This window comes from Nannobrachium achirus (assembly GCF_963921795.1).
Source record: "Nannobrachium achirus genome assembly, chromosome: 17".
NCBI classification, from domain to species: domain Eukaryota; kingdom Metazoa; phylum Chordata; class Actinopteri; order Myctophiformes; family Myctophidae; genus Nannobrachium; species Nannobrachium achirus.
The window spans coordinates 58,061,565-58,085,459 of NC_137824.1; the positions used below are offsets into that span (position 1 = coordinate 58,061,565).

General features: G+C 42.8%; 2 protein-coding genes across 4 annotated transcripts in view; one reads left to right on the top strand and one right to left on the bottom strand.

Moving 5' to 3' along the window:
• fgfrl1a (fibroblast growth factor receptor like 1a) overlaps window positions 1-23,895 on the bottom strand; it is a 415,817-nt gene that overhangs the window by 109,189 nt on the left and 282,733 nt on the right. The window lies entirely within an intron of this gene.
• LOC308301616 (C-terminal-binding protein 1-like) lies at window positions 1,373-21,108 on the top strand. 2 transcript variants are annotated; one of them, XM_080745654.1, is made up of 11 exons: window positions 1,373-1,523; window positions 4,332-4,476; window positions 9,066-9,169; window positions 10,770-10,872; window positions 11,325-11,449; window positions 12,374-12,463; window positions 13,510-13,640; window positions 15,143-15,270; window positions 15,834-15,948; window positions 18,454-18,507; window positions 19,356-21,108. In XM_080745654.1, exons 1-11 carry the CDS (start codon window positions 1,386-1,388, stop codon window positions 19,549-19,551), a joined length of 1,329 nt encoding a protein of 442 aa, XP_080601780.1. In that variant the 5' UTR covers window positions 1,373-1,385; the 3' UTR covers window positions 19,552-21,108. The 2 variants fall into 2 exon arrangements, with proteins under 2 accessions (XP_080601780.1, XP_080601781.1); XM_080745655.1 differs by lacking the exon at window positions 18,454-18,507.

Genomic DNA, 23,895 nt, shown 5'->3' on the forward strand with positions numbered 1-23,895 from the left:
CTACTTGGAGAGCTTGGTTTTGGTCTCCATGGATAAATGGAGTAACCTAGGGGGTAATTGCTATTTAATGGTGTCGTAGGAAACAGAACATATGCTCTCAGAAATGAGCAACACATACAGAAGCAGAAACACAAACACACTGCCCTTATCTCGAATGGAACCACTTAAACACTATATTCTTAACTGACTGGCCTGGGGTCTCCTAGGCCTCTATATCCTTGGCCCACTCCTCTTTCCCATCTACAACAAATCTCTTGTCATGGCTAAGCAAATGTTTGCCAGTTATGATGTGCCCAGACCAGGGTTCAAGTGGTTAAAATCCCTGTACAGAACTGTCAAGATATCCCAATTTCTAACAAAATGCAATACAACCAGTTCGCAAAGTGGGGTCCAGGACTCCAGGGACCGTCAGGGTTTCTTGCTCCGTGCACAACCTAACTCTGAGAGCAAGGGCATCACAAGGGTGGGGGGGAGTGGGACTGAGTTACTAGGGCCCAAGGTGGATGGGCCTTAATTATTTTATACTTTAGCTATTGAAAATAGCAGATATACAAGCTTGTAGATCTGCTATTTTTGAAACGTCGTGAAAATGTGTGCAAATCTTTGAATATATGTATTTTTTAAGTGAACATTTGCAACTAAAATTTTGCTTCTGGGGGGTCCCTGGAACTAAATATTTTGAGATGGGGGTCTGTGGCCAAATACATATCATTTTGGGGGTCCTTCACATGAAAAAGTTTGAGCACCACTGACATAGAAACATAGGTTTTTCAAAAAAACTTAGAAGGATTTGAAAAAAAAAAATCTTCAAAAATAGCAGATCTACAAGCTCGCAGCGCTGCACTCGGTGCCGCGCTGTGAGCTTGTAGATCTGCTAATATGAGTGTATGATGTCTCACCTTCTCTGAAGGAGGTGAATGTGCAACAGTGTGATGTGAATGTCATCATCTCTTTGATATGGAGCTGTCATTCTGTCATGCTATTATTCTCACCTCATATATTTCGGCTGGACCTTAACGTGAATATCTCTAACCGAAGAATTTAACAGATTAAAAACTTCTAGTTTGTGGTTTACAGTCTGGTAAATCACAAAAAAATATCTATAGGCCTATTCAACATTTTAAAATATGGACTTTTAGACAGTTTTTCATCTCAGGTACTCATTACACACATGCACGCACAGTCACACACACAGTCTTTCATACACAAAACCTTATCTCACTCACTCTGAATCTCGTGTGCGTGTGTGTGTGTGTGTGTGTGTGTGTGTGTGTGTGTGTGTGTGTGTGTGTGTGTGTGTGTGTGTGTGTGTGTGTGTGTGTGTGTGTGTGTGTGTGACCGTGCAACCGTGTGTGCATGTGTGTCTAGGCATCAGGCCGCCCATCATGAACGGGCCCATGCACCCGCGCCCCCTGGTGGCGTTGCTGGATGGGCGCGACTGCACAGTGGAGATGCCCATCCTGAAGGACGTGGCGACTGTGGCCTTCTGTGATGCCCAGTCCACACAGGAGATCCACGAGAAGGTAACACACACACACACACACACACACACACACGCACGCACGCACACTCACACTCACACTCACACTCACACTCACACACACACACACACACACACACACACACACACACACACACACACACACAGACGCACATGCACACACACATGTTGTGGGATGGAAACCAGGCATGTGCACACATAGACACTCTCCTAACCTTGAATGCAGCATCTTATGTTGAAAGAATTGCCCTCTCTGTGTAGAAACCAAGCATCAAAAATAGAAGACCTCCAAGCTCACAACGCGTCGCAGCACGACGTGTTGTGAGCTTGGAAGTCTGCTATTTTTGATATTTTCACCAAAAGGGCCCTTTTCTCTATTCACTATATACAGTGTCTCCAATGAGGTCTTGAGTCTTTTTCATTATTCAGAATGCAAATTTTCCATAGGCGGAGGTCTTTTTCAATCCCCTTACAATTTGGTAAGATAAATGTGAAGTTTTACACTGCATTTGTGAGATTTGGTGGGTCAAGAAAGAGTAGCCAAAATCATTGTAGTTTTGTGTCCACAACTGTTCCAATTTGGGCATGCATCATAGGTGGATTTTTCCCCTGGACCTCCCCTGGGGTTCAAGTGGTTAAAGCTTTACAGAGCAGAAACACATACACGTGTCAGTGTTTTATCATTAAACATAACAGTGAAATAAATGTTTCCATTTTACATTTTCTCTCAAGTACCCCCTGTAGTACCTCTGCTTACCCCTAGGGGTTGACGTACCCCCATTTGAGAAACACTGACATACATAATAACAAATGACAGGACCAATGGAGTGACTTCCAGCTGCGGTCACACTGCATACGCTCCCAGCCACAGTGGACCGTCTCAGGCAGGGGCGTCACAAGGGTGAGGGAAAGTGGGACCGAGTTACTAGGGCCCAAGAGGGGCCTTAATTATTTTATACTTTAGCTTTGAAAAAATAGCAGATATACAAGCTCACAGCGCGGCACAGAGTGCCTCGCTGCGAGCTTGTAGATCTGCTATTTTTGAAAAGTCATGAAAATGTGTGCAAATCTTTGAATATTATGTATTTTTTAAGCGAACATTTGCAACTCAAATTTTGCTTCTGGGTGGTCCCTGGAACTAGATATTTTGAGGTGGGGGTCCGTGGCCAAATACATATCATTTTGGGCGTCCTTCACATGAAAATGTTTGAGCACCACTGACAATAGAAACAAAAAAGTTTTTTTCAAGATTTTTCAAAAATAGCAGATATACAAGCTCACAGCGCGGCATAGTTAAAGCACAAAATAATGCGTTCCCAGTCTAAATGGGTTAGACCCCCTCCCCCTATGAAGAACATTCATGGGGGGCCCCCGCAGTGAATCCTTGTACCCAGGGCCCAGAATTTGGTGCGACACCCCTGGTCTCAGGGTTTGTGTGTCTGGTTGGTTCCATTGGGCATCATGCTGGGTGTCTGCCAGACACGCTCCCTGCATGGTGACTGGGCCACAGGGCGGCACATACAGATGGTGCCCTCTCTCTCTCCCCTGCGCTTTGTCTGTCTCTGTTTCTCCCTCTCTCTTCCCCTCCCTCTGGTGTAAAGTAACTTAAAGGAGTAGTTCACCCCCAAAATGTCTTTTCTTCTATTGATTACTCACGCCATGGAGACTTGAGTTCAATAATATTCTTTTGTATTATTTGTATTCCTAAGACAAAAATGTGATTAGAGTAAATTTACCCTCTGATCCCCATCTGGAATCAATGGGGGTACATTTATTGTAATGAAATTATTGTCTTAGGAATACTACTCCTTTAAGTACATTTACTCAAGTACTGTACTCAAGTACAATTTGGAGGTGATTTTACTTTTACTGCAGTATTTCCAATTTTCAATACTTTTACCTCCTCTACTTCTCAGAGGCAAGTATTGTACTTTAACTCCACTGCAATTATTTGAAAACCTTAGTTACCAGTTACTTTGGAGATTTTGTATTATTATTGCAAAACACACTTTAACCACGTCAGCCCTATATAGATCTCTGCTAAATCAGAACGTTCTACTTTTGGTACTTTAAGTTCATTTTGATACCAATACTTGTGTACTTTTACTCAAGTAAATGTTTAATTCTGGACTTTTACTGTTGTAACAGAGTACTTCTACATTGCAGTATGGATACCTTTACTTGATATGAGTACAACACTTGAATACTTCTTTTCACCACTGCCTAAATAAACAGCCAGTTGCGAGTCAGGCACCAAAAGGCCTTGTGGCGGCCCTGAAAGGAGCTCTTTAATTGTAATTGAACCGCATGTTGCTTTTGCACGCACGGATGCACACGGAGCTGACTGAGCAGACGGAGATTTTCCGGCGTGCTGAATATTAGCTGAAAGATCAGAGCACGTGTGATGACACCACACGTGTACATAGTTAGGACTAGTAAGACGCCTCAGGGCCGTCTGTCCAGTGATGTATATCGGACCAGTTGCCCATATATGGAGATCCATGATGTACTACAGTATATCCGGAGATAATGCTGTGAGACCCCAAACATGCTTACTCAGTTATTCGTTATGTGAAAATCCTATGACGTCTATCACATCTGACATCATACATACAATCCCTTTTGTGCCCATACATGGAGATCCTTGGGAAAATCATGGGATAAAAATTATAAAAAAATAAAAAATGGCCAAAAATGTCGTAGAAATTGCATTCATACAATTGCTGTTCTGAAATGTTGATGTAGTCACAAGTAAAACACAAATGTGCGTGTGTGTGTGTGTGTGTGTGTGTGTGTGTGTGTGTGTGTGTGTGTGTGTGTGTGTGTTCAGGTATTGAATGAGGCAGTAGGGGCGTTGATGTACCACACCATCACCCTAATGAGAGAAGACCTGGAGAAGTTCAAAGCTCTGCGCATCATCGTTCGCATCGGCAGCGGCTACGACAACATAGACATCAAGTCGGCCGGGGACCTCGGTGAGACGCACACACACACACACACACACACTGCACGCAAACATACTGAAGCTTTTGTTTCTGTACTTCTTAAATTAAGGCCCCGCTTTTCCTCAGTTTCCACTTTCCCCAATTCCCATCAGCAGTAAACTTAATGGTACAAAAGGTGGAGATTGTGTAGCATTCTGATTCTGACCTCTTTAAAGGCCCTTTTCCACCGGCAGCGATAACGATGACGATAGCCATAAAATATCACAGCGATAATTATGCCTTCACATTGATGTCCGATCGGACATCAATGTGAAGAGGCGCAGAGCGCACCTCGAGCTGTTTGTCAGAGACCCAGTTCCATATCACTGTGATCTTAACCACATTGTTGTTGATCCTAACAATGTAGTTGTCGGCTATCGTTGTCTGTATCGGTGTTGAGTGGATGCTGCCGATCCACTTCAATTGAAAACCCACTTTTTAAAATCGTTATCGTCATCGTTATCGCTGCCAGTGGAAAAGGGCCTTTAAGGGGAGCACACACTGAACGCGGACGGCTGCGCAGCGTCGCGTCGCCGTATCGACGCACGTTAAGTGCCGCGCAGTAACCCCAACTGGATGCGGCCCGCTGCCACACAGCACATCCATTTCCCCCAGGGAGAACATGTTCACCGCGCGGCAACGCTGGAAAAATAGAACAGCTGCGTATCGCCGCGGCAGACGAGGCGGCAGACCCGCGGATGCGCGCGTCTGACACCGCCGGTGTGGGTTAGTTCATTGAAAATAATGGGGCCGTATGTTTTGACGCGCCGCTTCCGCGCCGCCTCCGTGTCCAGTGTGTGTTTCCCTTTAGTCAACTTCTACTACTACCTCTCTCCTCTTAGTTATTATAAACAGCAATATGAGACCTAATACCATAGATAGACTGTAAAACTAATATGGACAGTGGAAAGCCATTGGTTTCTATGCTGCGCAAATGAAGCTTTTTTTGGCCGTTGTATGGGTGCCGCCATCATTGTTTTAATGGTACCCAAGGAGTGCTATTGGTTGCCAACGGTCACGTGCAACCGCAGGGATACATGGGACATTGTCTTGAGCTTACCGAAAATAAAGCACACAAAGAAGAATCATCACAAGCCTATGATCACAAGCCCCTCCTACATCATACCCTGCTATAACATCAAATATAACATACATTGGACCATATTTTCACAAAACACAAATCATGGTGATTGAAACGAGGCTTTAACTCTTATACTGCTTTGGACGTTCCTGTTCGCCCCAATTCTCAAGAGACCTCCGCGCCAATACGGCGCTCGTTCGCGTTCGTTCGTTCGTTCGTTTACCTTGTTGAAGCTGATGAGGGGTCGCGCCTCCGTGTACTGTAAACACATTTTCCGCGGTGATGGTGTAAAAAATCCATTATGCGTTAACATCAACGGAGACCAATTCACTTCCTTGTTGATTTCCTCTGGCTGTAAGGCTCTGTGGCCAGTGACTGGTCTGAATGTACGGCAACACATAACAGGCAAATTCACATTCATTCTCGCATGACGCCGCCCTCTGCTGCCTGGCAGACCAAAGTGCACTATTGCACAATAAAAAATAAAAAAATAATAAATAAATAAATGTCTGTCTATCTACTATAACGTCGCAAAGGTAAGCCGCTTTTTGATGGCAACAGACCCAATAAATAAATAAATAATCTGGCAGTAGGAGAGTTAAACTAGCGACAAGAACCTTAAAGTATTTATGAACATGTTTATTAACTAGGGGTGTAACGATATAGTAACTGTATCGAAATATCGTTTTTAACTTAAAAAATCGAAGTAGATCGAAATGAAAACAGCTAAAATCGAATCGTATCGTTTTATTTTGTATCGTATCGAATCGGCAGTGCAAATAATCGAATGTATCGATACTACCTACTTGTGCATTGTATTTAGCATTTTTAAGAAGAAAAAATTAAAAGGAGGGGTTTAATTACTTTTCCTTTCCATATAGCTACACTGGTCTATCGATAAATGTGTGTAATCTCTGGGTTCATGTCAAGGTGCAGGTTTGTCAATATACAATGTCCATGTATTTGGCAGATAATCACTGTGTTTACTTATTTATATCCATAAAAATACATGCTTCCCTTAAAAACCTGCACTATCCACAACTTTCACACAGTTTTAATTTCTTTGCTAAATAGTTACTATATCGATTTTAAATCATTGAATCGAATCGTATCGTATCGCCATGAATGAACCAATATCGTCCATGTATCGTATCGTCAACCATGTATCGTGGTATGTATCGAATCGCTATTAAAATGCATCGTTACACCCCTATTATTAACTCATTTAACGCTGATCCCGAGTATACTCGTGAAAAATACTCAAGTATTTAGAGTGCCGATCCCGAGTATACTCGCGTAAAATACTGTATATAGAGTAACGCTGGCGTTCTTACCCTAGGGTCCGTTGTAAAGTCCTGGCACGATTGGACTCGCCGATTCATCATCATCACGGATGCACGTGCACAAAATAGTAATCCCTTAACATGGAGGCCGACGGCCGATTTCATCTTTAATGTCCATTATCTCCAAAAAACACTTTAGAAGCCAAGGATGGCATTAGATTCTCGCTAAAAAAACACATGTTGAAAGGCAACGGACGCTTCCGGTGACGTCAAACAGGAAGTGTTTACGCTATGGACTTCTGGCCTTCAAAATAAGAGAACGGACGCGGATGGAGCCTGCGAGAGGCACGCTGGACATTTTGACCCGTTCATTTCTGGAGCACTAAATGGGTTAAGTTAAGAAAATCAAATGTAAAAGTTCGGGGGAAATGAATGGAATCTTATGGAGAACATGTTGCTTCTGGTACCAGAACAGTGCAACTAGCGGCCAATCATAGGAACTTTAAGTTCTGTGTTTGCTTCTTTTTAAGTTTGTACCCCTGCCTAATACCCATAGAACGAAGCTGCTCATGTTACATCAGTGCATGATCGCACTGTTCCTCTACCAAACAGGATAGTTCACTACAAAGATTTGCCATTTTCCCATAAACCTCAAAAACATGCCAGCAGTATCAGTTCAGAGACCCACTGACTCACAGCCTCCCCATGTCTCTCTCCACCTAGCCTCGGAAACCCAGACTTCTTTTGGCGATCGGAAGAAAAAGAAGCCTGGGCGATCGCGTTATGATCACTGTTGGAGGAAGTGTAGAATTTCCCTAACCAATCAGAGTGCAGAGAACGTCACACCGAATGTGTTGATGTCATGACGCAGCAGCGTTCTCTGCGCTGAGCAGAGGAGCATAGGGGGTGGGGGGAGGAGAACACATGCTATTGGCTGGAGACTTGCGGGGAGACTCACCGCGCCCGCCCATCTGCATAGACAAACAGGTCCGCGTTAGGTTAGAGTGCTCTCCACTAGTCTAAATACAGTGCCAATACAGAGAGACACAGACAGAGGTTTTTCTCTCAGACTATCAGCTTTGAACAACGACCACACTGTCAGGGCAACTGTCTTTACCCTGTAAATACCCGCTCATCAACAGAGCACATACAGTATTTTTTGGATATTATCTTGCACAATCCCCTTGTATAAGCTGTATGCTTTTACATATGGTCACTGTCCAAGTTTAAAATTTGTATGTTTTTTTCCCCCGCAAAGTAAAGCCCTGCTTCATCATACAAGGCCGTCGCACAAAAGTAGTGAAAACAGCAGATCTACAAGCACACAACGCCTCGCGGTGCGAGGCGTTGTGTGCTTGTAGATCGGCTGTTTTCACTAGTTTAGTTCATTTTTTAAATGATAAATACAAAATGAACGGTTTTGGACATACAAGGTTTCCACCCGACAATGAATATATATAGGGCAGAACGGTTATAGTTCACCACATTCTGTAATAGGCTACTGAATGCTACTGTATGTGAACCATGTATTTACTCGGTTGCTAAGTCACGTGCACGCGCATGCACGCGCCTCTAGAGGCTATTTAGGTAGAAAGGATGTCAGCAGATTTAATGGTGGGAAAACAATAGTTTTCTAGTCTTAATTACATTTGCATTGTTACTTAAGAGTTTATTTTCTACTTTCTTTTAATTCATTTAGAAAATACAGCGCTGCAGTAGGCTAGAGAAACAAAGTTTGCCTAAATACCACAGTAATGGAGCCATGTATGAGGACACACACACACACATCGACACATGCGCATGCAGTCACAGCTGGAAACCTAGGTGTTAAAGTAGGCTATATCCATATGAATAGGGGGGACTTGGGCTTGAGGACGCTCACACATTCACCACTAGAAACCTGTTATGCAAAGTAGTAGCCACTGATTAAAGTATAGCTTGTAGTTATCGCGGATTTGCGGGGTGGGGGGTTGTCGCGGCTCTCTAGGGGGGTATGCACGCGTTTACACGCTCTTTCACCGTTCGGTGCCGTCCGTGCGTCCGTGTGGGAATTTATTGACCACACAGCGTCCGGTCGCGTCCGGCCTCCAAAGCGCTACTGCTCATACGCGTATGAGTATGCGACAAATGAGGTCTTTGAATCTTTGAAACAGTACATGCTGTCCTCCCTCGTCCAGTAGGTGGCAGTCTTGCTCACCTGTGCTCTGGTCCAACAGGCATCGCTGTGTGTAACATGCCAGCAGCCTCGGTAGAAGAAACGGCTGATTCCACGTTGTGCCACATCCTGACTCTGTATCGGCGTACCACCTGGCTGCACCAGGTAAGGGCTGCTTACACTTGATCTGAAACTTCAGCGGAACGTCGACATTTAGAGCCACCTGCCGATGAAAGAATAGCGAAATTAGCGATAGATTGAGTCTTTTGTGGAAAGAAAAAGCCTCCCCCAAAACTTTATCCGAACTGCAAATGGGTGGTATTTGAACTCCTTATACTGTAGATCAGGGGTAGGCAACCTTAAGCACAGGTGCCAACATTGGCACAGGGGAGGGGACTTTTATTTTAAAATCAAATATTGTTTTAAACGTGGTCAATACAATTAGGTCACCTAATTTGCACAAATTACATCCTGCACATAATTCTACTTTCATTAAAACCCTGAACTTTGACAAGGCAATATTCTGACAATCAAAATATCTCGGAATGTTTGATGGGGTGTCATTAAAATTCATGTTGACATGGCACACTGACTACCTAGAAAATAAAAACATGGCACTTCATTTCAAAAAGGTTGCTGACCCCTGCTGTAGATCATAACATGCCAAATCAGACATTTTTGTTATTGGCTGATTTGACACTAATTATGTCATTTCATACAGATAGTAGATACTACCTTCTGTATGCTATAGTTATACAGAGATAAATGGCAACGATATGCCAAAACATTTCCAGAATATTTAACCCAATTTCCAGGACTATATAACAATAATTCAGCTCAATAACGAGTCGCTTACTCCTATGCGCAAATAATCATTATTTCAACTGGGGACCCGGCACCCTGACGAGCACTAAGAGTAGAGGAATTTTGTATAACAGTTTTATTGTGAAAATAGCTGATCTACATGCCCACAAAATTGTGGGCATGTAGATGGCCTATTTTCACAATTTCTGCCTCTAATATGAGACAATTTGGCCAATGTTTAATATGTCATTTCAGACCAAAGACAATGCATAGCTATTTTTTCCAGGACCTTCCAGGACCCTTGATCAATTCCAAAACTTTTCTAGTACTGGAAAAATAGTTTTCTAATTTCAAAATATTTCCAGAAATGTCATGACCGTGGGAACCCTGCTAATTGTATACGCTATAGCAGGGGTAGGCAACCTTAAGCACGGTGCCAACATTGGCACAGGGGAGGGTGATCACTGGCACACTGGCAGAAGTGTGAAAGAGGATTTTCATTTTAAAATAAAAAATTGTTTTAAACGTGGTTTAAAATTAATTGCAGCTAAAATGCAGCTAATTCTGCACATTCTACATCCTGCAAATAATTCTACATTCATTAAAACTCTGAACTTTGACAGCTTTGAAAGCTTTCCTGCAAAATGTAACATGGGAGGCAATGCAGATTTATTTTTTCATGTCCAGTTTGAACTGTCTCCGGGTCAAAACAAGATGTGCTACTTTTTGAGCAGATAAACACCAGCGTAATGTTGGATTAAATGAGTCATGTCTCATCAATAGTAGTGTGGGCTAATAAGATAACCCTGTTCTATCTTGTCATTGGTAGTGACTGAACCCACACAGGGAATGGTGACCTCAACCCTCGCAGGGCATTGCCAGGCTCCTCCTATAGAGCGTCCTGGCTGTGTATCATGTTTTATGGAGCGCAGTGTTAATTATCCTCTGCTCTGTGCACCAGGCTCTCCGGGAGGGCACGCGGGTCCAGAGCGTGGAACAGATACGAGAGGTTGCATCAGGAGCTGCCAGGATCAGAGGAGAAACCCTGGGTCTCATAGGCCTCGGTGGGTATATTATGGTTCTATCCGTCTGTCTTTCAATGTTATATGAGATACTTAAAGTGTGGAGGCTTTCTAGGATCTCCTTTTAGTTGACCTTGTAGGGCTTGTAAATCAGCTATGTTTGGTGCGCAACACCTGGTGCATAACATGAAGTATGAATCAGGGTTTGAATTTCCCGAGGGATGTCGGCAGTAAGACGGCAGGCACGGCCAGAATGGAAACCCTCCTCCGTTCACGACTCAGAGCTTTTTCACTAATAAATTGCTCAGGCTTTTTACACATTATGTAATACATGAGGGATGTAATGAGGGCATGAGATGCATTTAGTCTCTATAAAAAAAGAAAAACTTGGTATTAACATATGGGGGATTCTGTGTGTGTGTGTGTGTGTGTGTGTGTGTGTGTGTGTGTGTGTGTGTGTGTGTGTGTGTGTGTGTGTGTGTGTGTGTGTGCAGGTCGTGTGGGCCAGGCTGTAGCCCTGCGAGCCAAAGCGTTTGGCTTCAACGTCATTTTCTATGATCCATATTTGGCCGACGGAGTGGACAAGTCCCTGGGACTACAGAGGGTCACCACGCTACAGGTAACACACTAACACACTCACGTGCGCGCACACACGCAAACAAACAAACACACACACTCTTGCAGGTTTGTTTAACACTCAGTTTTTTGCAGTTTACTATCCGCCACAGAAGTTATGATGAAAATGTATGTAATAAAAATAACAACAATATACTAGGTTAGTTCCACTGATCTAAACCAGAACACAATCGATTGATCATTAAAATGCTCTGAAAATGCACGCGGCCCACCCATCTGACCACTTTAACTCATTCACTACCAGTGTTGGGTATCGTTACTTTGTATAGTAACTCGTTAAGTTACATCGTTACTGCCTTTAAAAACTAATCCGTTACGTTACTCCGCTACCCAATGACAAAAGTAAATTAACAAGCTACTTTTCCCGTTGCCGACCATTAAAACCCACTGTGAGGGAGTTTGGCAAACATAAAAAAGAGTGCAGCCTACCGGATTGTTGTGGCTGTCAGCTGTGTGCGTGGTTGGCTACGTGCAGCTTCAACGTGGCTAATGTAATGACGTTGATCTGTTCTTTATTCCTTTCACCAAGTAAATCCAAAAATAGTGTGAATCCTTCCACAGCCTTACTTACTAAAGGGCTTCTCTCAAGCCCTGCCATGTTGTGGGTGACTGTATGTAAACAAGACGCGCACAAAGTTCTTCTTATGTCACTAATAGTCAGATGACCGCGGGTAACCCCAAGTTACACCAAATTTCTTAACCGTAAACTGTGGAATGACTACGCTACCACCACAGGCTTGCAACACATTTCTGGTCGGTCACCCTTTTCCTTTTCCGTGTAAAAATGCGGGCCATGCTGCCTTTGAGGCAACAGAAAGAACAGGGAATTATAGGTCTTAAATACCTAATTAACGCCGCTATTTTTCGGAAAATGTAACTGGTAACGATCCTACTCTTCTCTCTTTAGGACCTGCTCTTCCACTCTGACTGTGTGTCTCTACACTGCAGCCTCAACGAACACAACCACCACCTCATCAATGACTTCACTATCAAACAGGTGTGTGTGTGTGTGTGTGTGTGTGTGTGTGTGTGTGTGTGGGGGGGGGGGGGGGGGTGTGTGTGTGTGTGTGTGTGTGTGTGTGTGTGTGTGTGGGTGTGGGTTTATGTGCACGTGTGTCTCTGGTGTCTCTGGGTAGGGATGGGACGATAATCGTTGTTATCCTTTATCGTGATAAAAAACACTCACATTAATCGGAGATCTGAGATTTTAAAATCGCCAAAAATAGCAGCCTTGTTGATCAAGCTATGTTTGGGTACCGTTCCCCCCAGAATATGGAGGCTGAGGTTTCAAATGATTAACAAAAGTATCATTATTAGTTTTAAGCATATTTTGATTATCGCGATAACATCGTTGATCTGCTTTGTGTTAAAGGAGAATTCCGGACTACACAATGTCTTACCTTAATCTGATGTTATAATATCCCAGAACGAGTGGTAATTATTATATAAATATATATATATATATATATATATATATTTTTTTTTTGTCCGCCGCAGCTCCGACCGCGATCGGAGGGGTTTATCTGTAATTTTTTTATTTGTATACAAATACTTTATATTATTATTGTGTATTTATTTTATTGGTTCAGGCTACGCTGCAACGCAATGGCCAACGGTACAAATGTGGACAGTATTTCGCGGGCCGCCGCGTTGCTCGCTCGCTGGCATTGCGGATGAGCTATAAGAATGTTGGTTTTACAGTTTACAGTTTACAGTTTAGGCATTTAGCAGACGCTTTTAATCCAAAGCGACTTACAATAAGCAGATAAAACATCACAATAATAAACAAGATAATATGTCAGTACATCAACAGCAATATAACAAATGCAAATGGATATCTAGAAAAAAAACACAATATAATCAAAGTTCTAAAAACGAATGCTAACTAGCTTCAATATGGTCATTGATTTTCTGTAGTGCTAAGGGTTTAGGTGGAGTTTTAATGCATCTGTGTGTGTGTGCGTGCGTGTGTGTGTCTGTGTGTGCGTGCGTGCGTGCGTGCGTGCGTGCGTGCGTGCGTGCGTGCGCGTGTGTGTGTGTTAGATGCGTCAGGGTGCGTTCCTGGTGAACACAGCCAGGGGGGGTCTGGTGGATGAGAAGGCCCTGGCCCAGGCCCTCAAGGAGGGTAGGATACGTGGAGCTGCCCTGGACGTGCACGAGACTGAGCCCTTCAGGTAGCACTGTGTGCACACGCACGCACGCACGCACGCACGCACGCACTATATTACATATTCATCTAATCGCAATTATTTGACATAATCGTCATAATGTTGAAACATTTTAATTTTTTTTTTAAGTAAAAAATAGTGGAAATAGCAGATCTACAAGCTCACAACGCGACGCGTTGTGAGCTTGTAGATCGGCTATGTCCACTATCAATGTTCTTTTTTAAGTATAACGTTGTCAAATATGTCAGTAATTTCTTTGTATATCTAGGTTATGTGTCATATCTGCCATGTGCAACTTCAAAGCCTAAAAGCCAAACAGAAATGTAATTGCTAACGACAAAAACACAATTAAATCGTTAATCGCAGTTATTTGAGTGACATTTTACATTGTCATGTAAAATGTCCTGATCGTGACAACCCTAATATTTACTAACTTTTTAAAAATAAATGAATGCCGTACTTGCTCATACAACAGCATCACACAAAAGTATAAAAAATAGCAGATCTGCAAGCTCGCTTGTTAGCTTTTACTGTAGATCTGCTACTTTTGCTTTTTAACTTGTTTTTATTTGAAGTGACAGTTTTGTACATGAGGTTTACACCCGACACTAAGAACTAGAGTACTTCACCAACAACAACAAGTAGCACGTTTACAATACTGAGAATGAGCTGCTCCATATGAATGTGAACATCTTGAAATGTCAAGCAACAAAAGTTCTATTTAATGCTGTCTTGTTGACTCTGTCAAACTACTGGACCGGCCAATCTGCCTCGGTAGATGAAACTCTCCTCAACACTTTTAATGCTACCCTATTTCAAAACCACAAGAGAGCGCTGTCCACACGTCTATCCGTTCTGACCAGTCTTTTCTATGACCTGGGTGACGCCAATATCCACCATCACTACACTCAATCCAACCATGCACATAGCACACAATTAGCACATAGCACACATCAACTACTTTCGCGTCAGGCGCTCCGTGCATGTGATGTGATGGTAACAGTAGGAACCGGGTTGCCCCACGCTGATCAGATCTTTTCTCGGAATGAAGCTGCGACTTACGGCTGAGGAGATATACGTGTTTATATTTATAACAGAATCTAACCAGAATCATAACAACTTCCGGGTTCTGCTTCAATCACATGATCCGCCTCTGGAAGTAAACTTAGGTTTCAGATGAAACCACTGTTTTATGATTTTGGCCAAAAATAATGTTTTTTGAGTTGTTTTATAACCAAAAAATGCCTATTCTCGTCAATCTTCGTCGCTGGCATAAATGCCTAATTACTGACTCTCGCCAACCTACGTCTGGGGCATTAAATGAGTGAAAGCATTGTGTGTATGCGTCTCAGTTTCAGCCAGGGCCCTCTGAAGGATGCTCCTAACCTGCTCTGTACGTCTCAGTTTCAGCCAGGGCCCCCGGAAGGATGCTCCTAACCTGCTCTGTGTGTCTCAGTTTCAGCCAGGGCCCTCTGAAGGATGCTCCTAACCTGTTCTGTACGTCTCAGTTTCAGCCAGGGCCCTCTGAAGGATGCTCCTAACCTGCTCTGTACGCCTCATGCCGCCTGGTACAGCGAACAGGCTTCTCTGGAGATGAGGGAAGAAGCCGCCAGGGAGGTCCGACGAGCCATCACTGGTAACATACTGTACACACACTGGTACACTGTGGACGCCTATCCTATTCCCAAACCTTTCAGGCTGTGACCCCTTCCCGAAATAATCCTATTTGAAGTGAGGAGGACCCCCCACCCTGACAAGCGATTGGAGTATAGGCATTACATTTAGTTTGACTTGGTTCCACAGATAAATATTGTGAAAATAGCAGATCTTCAAGCTCACAACGCCTCGCACTGCGAGGTGTTGTGAGCTTGTAGATCTGCTATTTTCACAATGTTTGCCTCTTTCTTACATAATATTTGACAATTTGGCATTAAAAAGGTCATGGTCGTGAGTCGATTTCTTTGTGTTGGAAACTTTGGTAACAACACAATATCAAGTCTAATATGCAATGACTTTCACTTTAAAGTGAAACGACACAATGAAGTATAATTATCAATGTTAAAGTAATTTAAGGACAGTACTGTTGTGGACATACTTGCTATGTTTGGTTCAAATAATGTCAAATTACCTGCCTGTCTCTCTTTCTTTGTCTCTGACTCTTGCTCTCTCTCTCTCTCTCTCTCTCTCTCTCTCTCTCAGGTCGTATCCCAGACAGTCTAAAGAACTGTGTGAACAAGGAGTTTCTAACACAGACCAACCACTGGGCAGGAGTTGACCCTGCTACCGTCCACCCTGAACTCAACGGGGCTTACAGGTACACACCAAGCCCCCAGAACGGCTTGTAAACATTGAAGCGGCCGCCCTACTGGCCAAAGCTGGAACTTCAGGCGGGGTGAAACATACATGCACGAGCATAAGAGCGCGCCGCTGGGGGCTACAATAGGGTTCAATGGACGTTGACGTCGTTCGTGACGTCATTACGTCTCGACGTCAAACATTTTGGAACCTAATTTGGTTCCAATTTCCCCCAGAATGCACCTGGATTCAGCTACTTCCGCATGCTTCAAAACGCCACTGAGCACTTGCATTGAAATGATAGCTGGGGGCGGGGCTGGTCCGCTCTCTATTATATATATATACTCTATGGTACACACAGCCAGCCAGCTACACCAGTGCCATTATTTATTCACCATTTGATTATATATAGCCGACCTCCAATATTTTTCCAGTGACTTCATAAAACCCAATAATGTTGCTGTCGGGCATTAATTAACACATTCCCCGCCATTTTAACATACCTTCGTACTCTACGGTGCCTCTGGTCTCCATAGACTTCCATGTAATTCATAGTGCACGGATCATGCACACCCATGCCTAGATAATGCACCACGTGTATCCACATTGCTCACAGCTTTCAAACAAAAAAATCCGAATGGAAATCCGTTCAGGCATTCATGAGATAGAAGCCATTATGTTTTCCTAAAATGTAAACAAAGATGGCTGCCATGTTTGATAGATGGGGTTGCTATGGGGGTTAAACATGCAATTTTGCGATTTCTATCATGCCTACTACATTTTTTGGGGGAAAAAAAATTGAAAAACATTTTTGTTTGAATTTTTTTTTTTTTTTTCTTTTTCAAAATGGCGGAAATTCTCGGGACTATCGGGCCTGGCAGGGACATTGAAATAATCTCGGGACTATCGGGCCTGGCATGCAATGAGTTAATGAAAAAACCTTTTGCATTTGAAAATGCATTTTGTGTTTATTGGCCCATTAAGAGTAAGACCGGAAAATCATCTGTGTGATCATAGATTTTAGCTATATATAGCACATTGGTTGGCTATTCAAAAATAGGAGATATGAAAGCTCATAGTGCCTCCCTTTGTGCCACACTATGAGCTTGTAGATCTGCTATTTTTTTTTATCTAGAATGAGCCTCAGGCCTTACTGGTTTAAAGAGCTGGAGAGACAGGGAGACCCCTGTTACTGACAAAATACTATATCAATGAGAGCTATTTAACACTTAAAGGAGCTATAGTGAGATACTTTAATGGTTTCCTGTGGAAATAAGCTTAGTCTTTTCTAGGATCGCCTTTTAGTAGAACTTGTACCAGTGAACTGTACCGTCGTGAAACTGTACCCTTTCCTATGCAAACTTCTAATAAAGTCTTCAATCAATCAATCAATCAATCAACCTTTTCTTGAAAAACGGATGCTAAATTAAAAATAAGGTTTCGAAAATATTTTATTAAAAAAATTAAGCTTCATATATGTTTCTTACCCATTTAGTGCTCCAGACATGAACGGGTTAAATGTCCAGCGTGCCTCTCGCAGGGCAGCATACGCGGCCAGTATCTTATTTTGAAGGCCAGAAGTCCATTGCGTAAACACTTCCGGGTTGACGTCATGACGTCATTCAACCGAAGCGGTCGTCACCCCATGCCGTGTCTAAAATGGCCGATCGATGCCTTTGTTATTATGTTATGTAGCGAGAATCTAATGCCATCCTTGGCTTTAAAAGTGTTGTTTGGAGAAAATGGACATTAAAGATGAGATTCCCCGTCGGCCTCCATGTTATGGGATTACTATTTTGTGCACGTGGATCCGTGATGATGATGAATCGGCGAGGCCGATCGTGCCAAGACCTTCCGCCGGGCTATAGGGTAGGAGAACCGGCGTTACTCTATATACAGTATTTTACGCGAGTATACTCGGGATCGGCACTCTAAATACTTGAGTATTTTTCACGAGTATACTCGGGATCGGCTAGAAATGAGTTTAAAAATGACTACAAAAAGCGTAAAATAATTTTGATAATCATTTTGGCCATTGTCAGGCTGACTTTGTTTACATCCTTCTTCTATTCTTTTATGATTATACTTACATCTAACAATGCTTCTCCTCCATTCACGTTTGGTGAATGTAGCCTTGGCCAGGAAAATTTGATGTCTTCAGGTGGTAACCATCGATCATAAGGTGTTTCGACCCGCAAACCACAACACCCTCCTGATGGCCGGGTCGGCAGTGGTGGCCAAATCACTGCCTATCTCCTCCTCCTGACCAAGGCTAAACTCCCCTCTCCTGCTCTATTTGTTTTTTCCCAACAAGAGGCTTCTCTGGGGAGGTATTGGGTTGGTCCCTCCTGAGGTCTTGAGGTGACACAGGTGCGTAGAGTTCTCCAGTACTGTGGGGTTATTCCTGCCTGGAGTTCTCCTTCGTCTCACCAACTCACCAACCAAGTAGTGCGCTGCACCTGTGACCCCTCTTCTCCACACTTGGTCCTGGCTTGATGTATTTTTACCTTTTGTGTTCCTGCAGATGTTCTCGCAGTGACACTTTACTTCCAATTTCTCCCCAGCTGATGTTGTTTAGGTGAGCCATCTCGTTAGCTGTGATTAGTTAACTCATTGACTGCCAAGGCACGAGTTTCACGAGTTATTACAGTACTCCCAGGCTGCCACAGCCCGAGTTTCCCGAGTTGGAAGCCATTTTGATTTTTTTTTTTTTTTCAAATTTTTTTTTTATAAAAAAATTTCTAAAAATGCCTCAAATGTATTAGGCATGATCGCAATTGCGAAATTCCATGTTTAGCCCCATAACAAACACATCTTTCAAAATGTCAAAAATGGCTGTTTTGTCTGACTTTGAAGGCTTGTATCTCATGAATGCCTGAACGGATTTCCAAGCGGATTTTTTTGTTTGAAAGCTGTTAAAAAGTTCTACACATATGGTGCATGATCTAGGCATGGGCGTGCACGATCCGTGCACTAAAAATTGATCCGTGCACTAGAAATTTAGGAAGGTGGCAGTGTTTGTTTTGTCTGACTTTGAAGGCTTCTATCTCATGAATGCCTGAACGGATATCCAAGCGGATTTTTTTGTTTAAAAGCTGTTAAAAAGTACTACACATATGGTGCATATATGGTGCATGGGCGTGCACGATTCGTGCACTAAAAATTGATCCGTGCACTAGAAATTTAGGAACGTGGCATCCTGGTACTTGGCGGCCATCTTGAAAAGGGCATTCAATGAGTTAAGGGCTGTTACCGTTATGTTTGTATTATAATGATTCCATATAAAAGAATAGAAGAGGGATGTAAAGAAAGTCAGTCTGACAACGGCCAAAATGAAAAAGTCGACTATAGCTCCTTTAACACAAAACCGTAGTGGCCCTCGTTCCCTTCCTAATTCAGTTTCTCTCTCTCTCTCTGTCTCTCCAGGTACCCTCCGGGGGTGGTGAGCCTGGCGCAGGGCGGCCTCCCGCCGTCCGCGGAGGGCATCGTGCCCAGCGCCGTGCCCATGGCGCACAGCCTGCCTCCCGCCGCCTCGCACCCTCCCCACGCCCCCTCGCCCAGCCACAACACCGTCAAACCACCGGAGGGAGACAGAGAGCAGCACCCCAACGACCAACTGTAGCCATACACGAAAAAGCACACGTGCAAACACGCACACACACACACACACACACACACACACACACACACACACACACACACACACACACACACACACACACACACACACACACACACACACACACACACACACACACACACACACACACACACACGCCTGTCCATGTTGCCTGCCAACCAAGGTTTCCATAGCGATAGGGATGGGACGATATGAAAATTTCATATCACAATTATTGTGACAAAAGAAATCACGATTTATGATATTATCACGATAATCAAAATCCATTATCCTGGGGCGGAACATTTGCCAAAAAATTGCAGATCTACAGCTATTTGATAGACAGTGAAAAAAAGACTGTATCAAGTAAAGTACCTTTTATCAATTACTGAGGGTTAAGTGGTACCAGATATGCAGCTCGGCAAATAAAAGCTGAATTGATCCCAGTGCATGACAGAGGACGATGATATCACGATAAATTAAATCTCCACGATACGATTATCGTGAGTGTTTTTTATCACGATAAACGATAATATGGCGTATGGTCCCATCCCTGCACAGCGACCGGTATCATAGTGATTACGTTCCCTAGCAACAAGTCATTCAGAGGCAGGATTGGTGGAGTGATAAGATTGACAGATCGACAGCTTGAGTTCCCAGCAGCGATTTCACAACTCACTGGCAAAACCAGTTCAGTTCAGACCCCAAAGACGAGGAAGAGAAGTGGATTATGGGATAGCTGTCACGCGCCACAATAGACCGTATTCACACCGCGGCCATCTTGGATCACATGACTTCCTGGGATAGCAGCCTGCATTACAAACCATTGTGAACAATGGAGCGATGGTCCCAAAATATGAGTTCTGTTCAACCAATTTCTTTTTACCAAATTGACAAATGGGCAGATGACAACATCATCATCTCCAAAATGATCCGCCATCCCGACCGGATCAGAAGCCCGAAATTGGAAGCGACCCCAGGCTACTACAGCAGTAGTTGAGTTTTCTGTCACAAAAACAAAAACAAGAGAAAATAATAACCTGTCAATCTTTGGAGAAAAAAAAGAAGAAAAGAGATATATAAATCCTGCTGTCCTTAGACTAGTAGTTTGTCCAAAGTTAGGAGGGCTGGTTTCATGTCTTTCTTCATCTATTTTCCGTGTCCTTCCCTTATTAGGTTGATGTACAAGCAAAAGTAGTGGGTTATGATGGAATGTAACCTGTCTATGTACAGTTTTTAGACAAAAAAAAGAAAAAAAAAAAAAAGAAAACTGATATTTGTATGCAGTCTTAAAAAAATAAATAACATGAGTGATGTGATCTCTCAATGTAGCCAAACTGGTTAGAAAAGTTATACCATATATTTTATTTTTGTGTTTGTTTCTCCATAAATTAACATGCCCCCCCCCCCCCAAAAAAAAGAGGCAGCTTTTTGCACACCTTCTCAGGAACATAAGTTTCCCGCGTTTTATGTTTTATTTCAAATTGATTTTTAGAGTCCTCTCTATGCCAATTAGTGCATTGTTTTCTTTTCTACCTGCTTGCCTTTTCGTGTCCCGTTACATAAAAAAAAAAGAGCTAAAGTTGATTAAAATTTTGACTATGTTTGTTATGTTTAAATAAAGAGCAAATTAATTTGCTCTTTAGACTGTGTACTGTAAACCAGGGGTCTTCAACAGGGGGTCCGGGACCCCCTCTAGGGGGTCCCCAGAGTTACTACAGGGGGTCCTCCAAATCTTTGAGTGATAGAAACTTTTTTTCTCCTTTTTTATATGAACCACTTGAACCCTAATGTCCATATTCTGAGAACTTTGGCTAAAAATAGCAGATCTACAAGCTCACAACGCCTCGCAGCGCGAGGCGTTGTGAGCTTGTAGATCGTATATTTTTGGCAAAGGTTTGGTGTAGAGGGGAAAAAGAGCACACCAAGTACAGAATGAAATGTCAAGTTTATTAAGTATTGACGGTTCAAGTCGTTAAATATCTGAAAACACAAATTGACATGAATTCAAAATACACTGATGATTGTGCTGTCAAATGATGAAACTACATGGAATCTATAACAGGTTGTGGGGGTCCCTGATTTGTCTGCCTCTCTCAACTAAGGGGTCCTTGGAAAACGTTGAAGACCCCTGCAGTAAACCTCTCTGAGTTTGACCCAAACTAAAGGGTTTTGTTGGATGGCTTAAGGGTGGTGGCAAAATGCTATGCTTGTCTGGGGCAACTTTATCCTAAACCTATAGTCTCGCGTGGCCAGACTGTTCAAATGCTTCCGTCATACAAGTGGCGTTTCCATAAAGCCTCATAATGCGCACAATTCGCAAAATCTTTTTATGGAAACACTTCAAAATGCGAATAAACTTTCATTATCCGCAAAAACTTTTATCCGCTTGGAGGAGGTGGATTTTGAGAAATGCGCATTTGTGAATGGAAACGGGTCAGACAATAAATGCGAATACATTATGACGTTCTGGGTCCATATCGTCCTCCAACTTAACACTTTCCCCTGCCGCTTAACGTCCATTGTATAGCGTTTATAGGCCACAAAACAAACCGGTTGTTTGTTACACACGGAGTGACACGGACCGAGTGTAAAAAATTCCTCCCGTTTTCACCTCCCGGAGTCAAGCCATCCGTGGCTAACCCTTCCTCATCACACGGTGTTGCGTGCCAAAATCGGCCGATCTACAAGCTCACAGCAGCTCAGCTCGCATCCGCGTCTCTGCGCCGCGTTGTGAGCTTGTAGATCCGCCACCTTCTAGAGGACGCTGAAACTTGCAGGATGAGCACTCTGTCAACCCATGCTAATTCGAATGACACCCGCAAATGGAAACAGGCTGAATTCACTTTGTCTTAATACGCATTTCTGATAATTCGCTTCCCTAATTCGAATAAGTTTATGGAAACATGGTTACAGTCTGGAAGCTCCGATCAGGAGTCAAATATAAAGCAAATGTATTCTAAAACCATTTATCACCTTTAGAATGGGTACACATTATGGTGTATCATTATTTTATGCTTTAACTATTGAAAAATAGCATATATACAAGCTCACAGCGTGGCACAGAGTGCCGCGCTGCAAGCTTGTAGATCTGCTATTTTTGAAAAATCGTGAAAATTTGAATTTTGACCCGATTCTATAAGTGTCTTTTGAATCCTTCTAAGGTTTTTAAAAAAAAACCTTGGCCACGTACCCCCATCTCAAAATATTTAGTTCAAGGGACCACCCAGAAGCAAAATTTGAGTTACAAACGTTCGCTTTGAAAATACATATATTCAAAGATTTTCACGACTTTTTCAAAAATAGCAGATCTGTGAGCTTGTAGATCTGCTATTTTTCACTGGTTAAAGCATTCAATAATTCTAGGCCTGAATGGGTTGTCGGGTGTAAACCTTGTATGTCCAAAACCGTTTGTTTTGTATTTATCATTTTAAAAAATTATTTAAACTAGTGAAAACAGCAGATCTACAAGCACACAACGTTGTGTGCTCGGATTTTGGCAGGTGTAGCTCCAGACTCTAGTTGTCTGGCTACGCGAGACAGCATAAATGATGGTATAAAGCAGTGGTTCTCAAAGTGGGTTTGGGGGACCAAAACTAGTTAATAGAGCATCAAAACAATTAACCACTTTAAGCCTATGCATTAGCTATTTGGAAATAGCCGATCTACAAGCGTGTTGCGATGTGACACACGCAACACAACGAATCATGAAAAAACTTTGACAACACAAATCTTGAATGGCACAACATATTTTCAGATGGGATCCTTGGCCAATTAATTTAGGAGTCGTTCGCATGAAAAAGTTTGAGAACCACTGGTATAAAGTATTGGTTTATCAGACAGACAATGTATTGTGTTGGTGACTAAAAACTCAGTTTGCTCCCTTAGAGTGTAGTATATTTACTTGCCCTCTGCCTATCTCTGACAGAAGTTTAAACACTTCTTACAAAACTATTACAGTTCACTTCAAGAACACAATAACTTCCAAATACAGAATATACTGTACCATACGAATGGTGCACGGCAACCAAGAAACCTTCTAGCTAATGGATATACTGTCATAGAATTGACAGAGAAATAGAATTTTTCACGTACAGCATTTCGCATCCCCAGTTTCATTAACCACTTGAACCCGAAAACAGAAGGTTGTAGTCGGAGGCCTTAGGGAGATAGAACGGTCATTTCGTGCTAATCAGTCTAAAAGCGCCAAATGTTGCACAGATGTAGCACAGGGCACTACAAATGGCCCCAGAAAACAATGGTTTAGTGATGAAAAGTGATGAGTCATCACTTTTCTTTTCAAATCTTTTTATTAAATTTTCAAATAAGCATAGCCCAGAGGCGGGT

Excerpts from the sequence above, each read along its gene's own strand:
- LOC308301616 (XM_080745654.1), top strand. The coding sequence starts at position 1,386 with ATGAACGGGCCCATGCACCCGCGCCCCCTGGTGGCGTTGCTGGATGGG. Across the intron at positions 13,641-15,142 it reads CACGAGACTGAGCCCTTCAG|TTTCAGCCAGGGCCCTCTGA; the intron begins GTAGCACTGTGT and ends TGTACGTCTCAG. Across the intron at positions 15,271-15,833 it reads GGTCCGACGAGCCATCACTG|GTCGTATCCCAGACAGTCTA; the intron begins GTAACATACTGT and ends TCTCTCTCTCAG.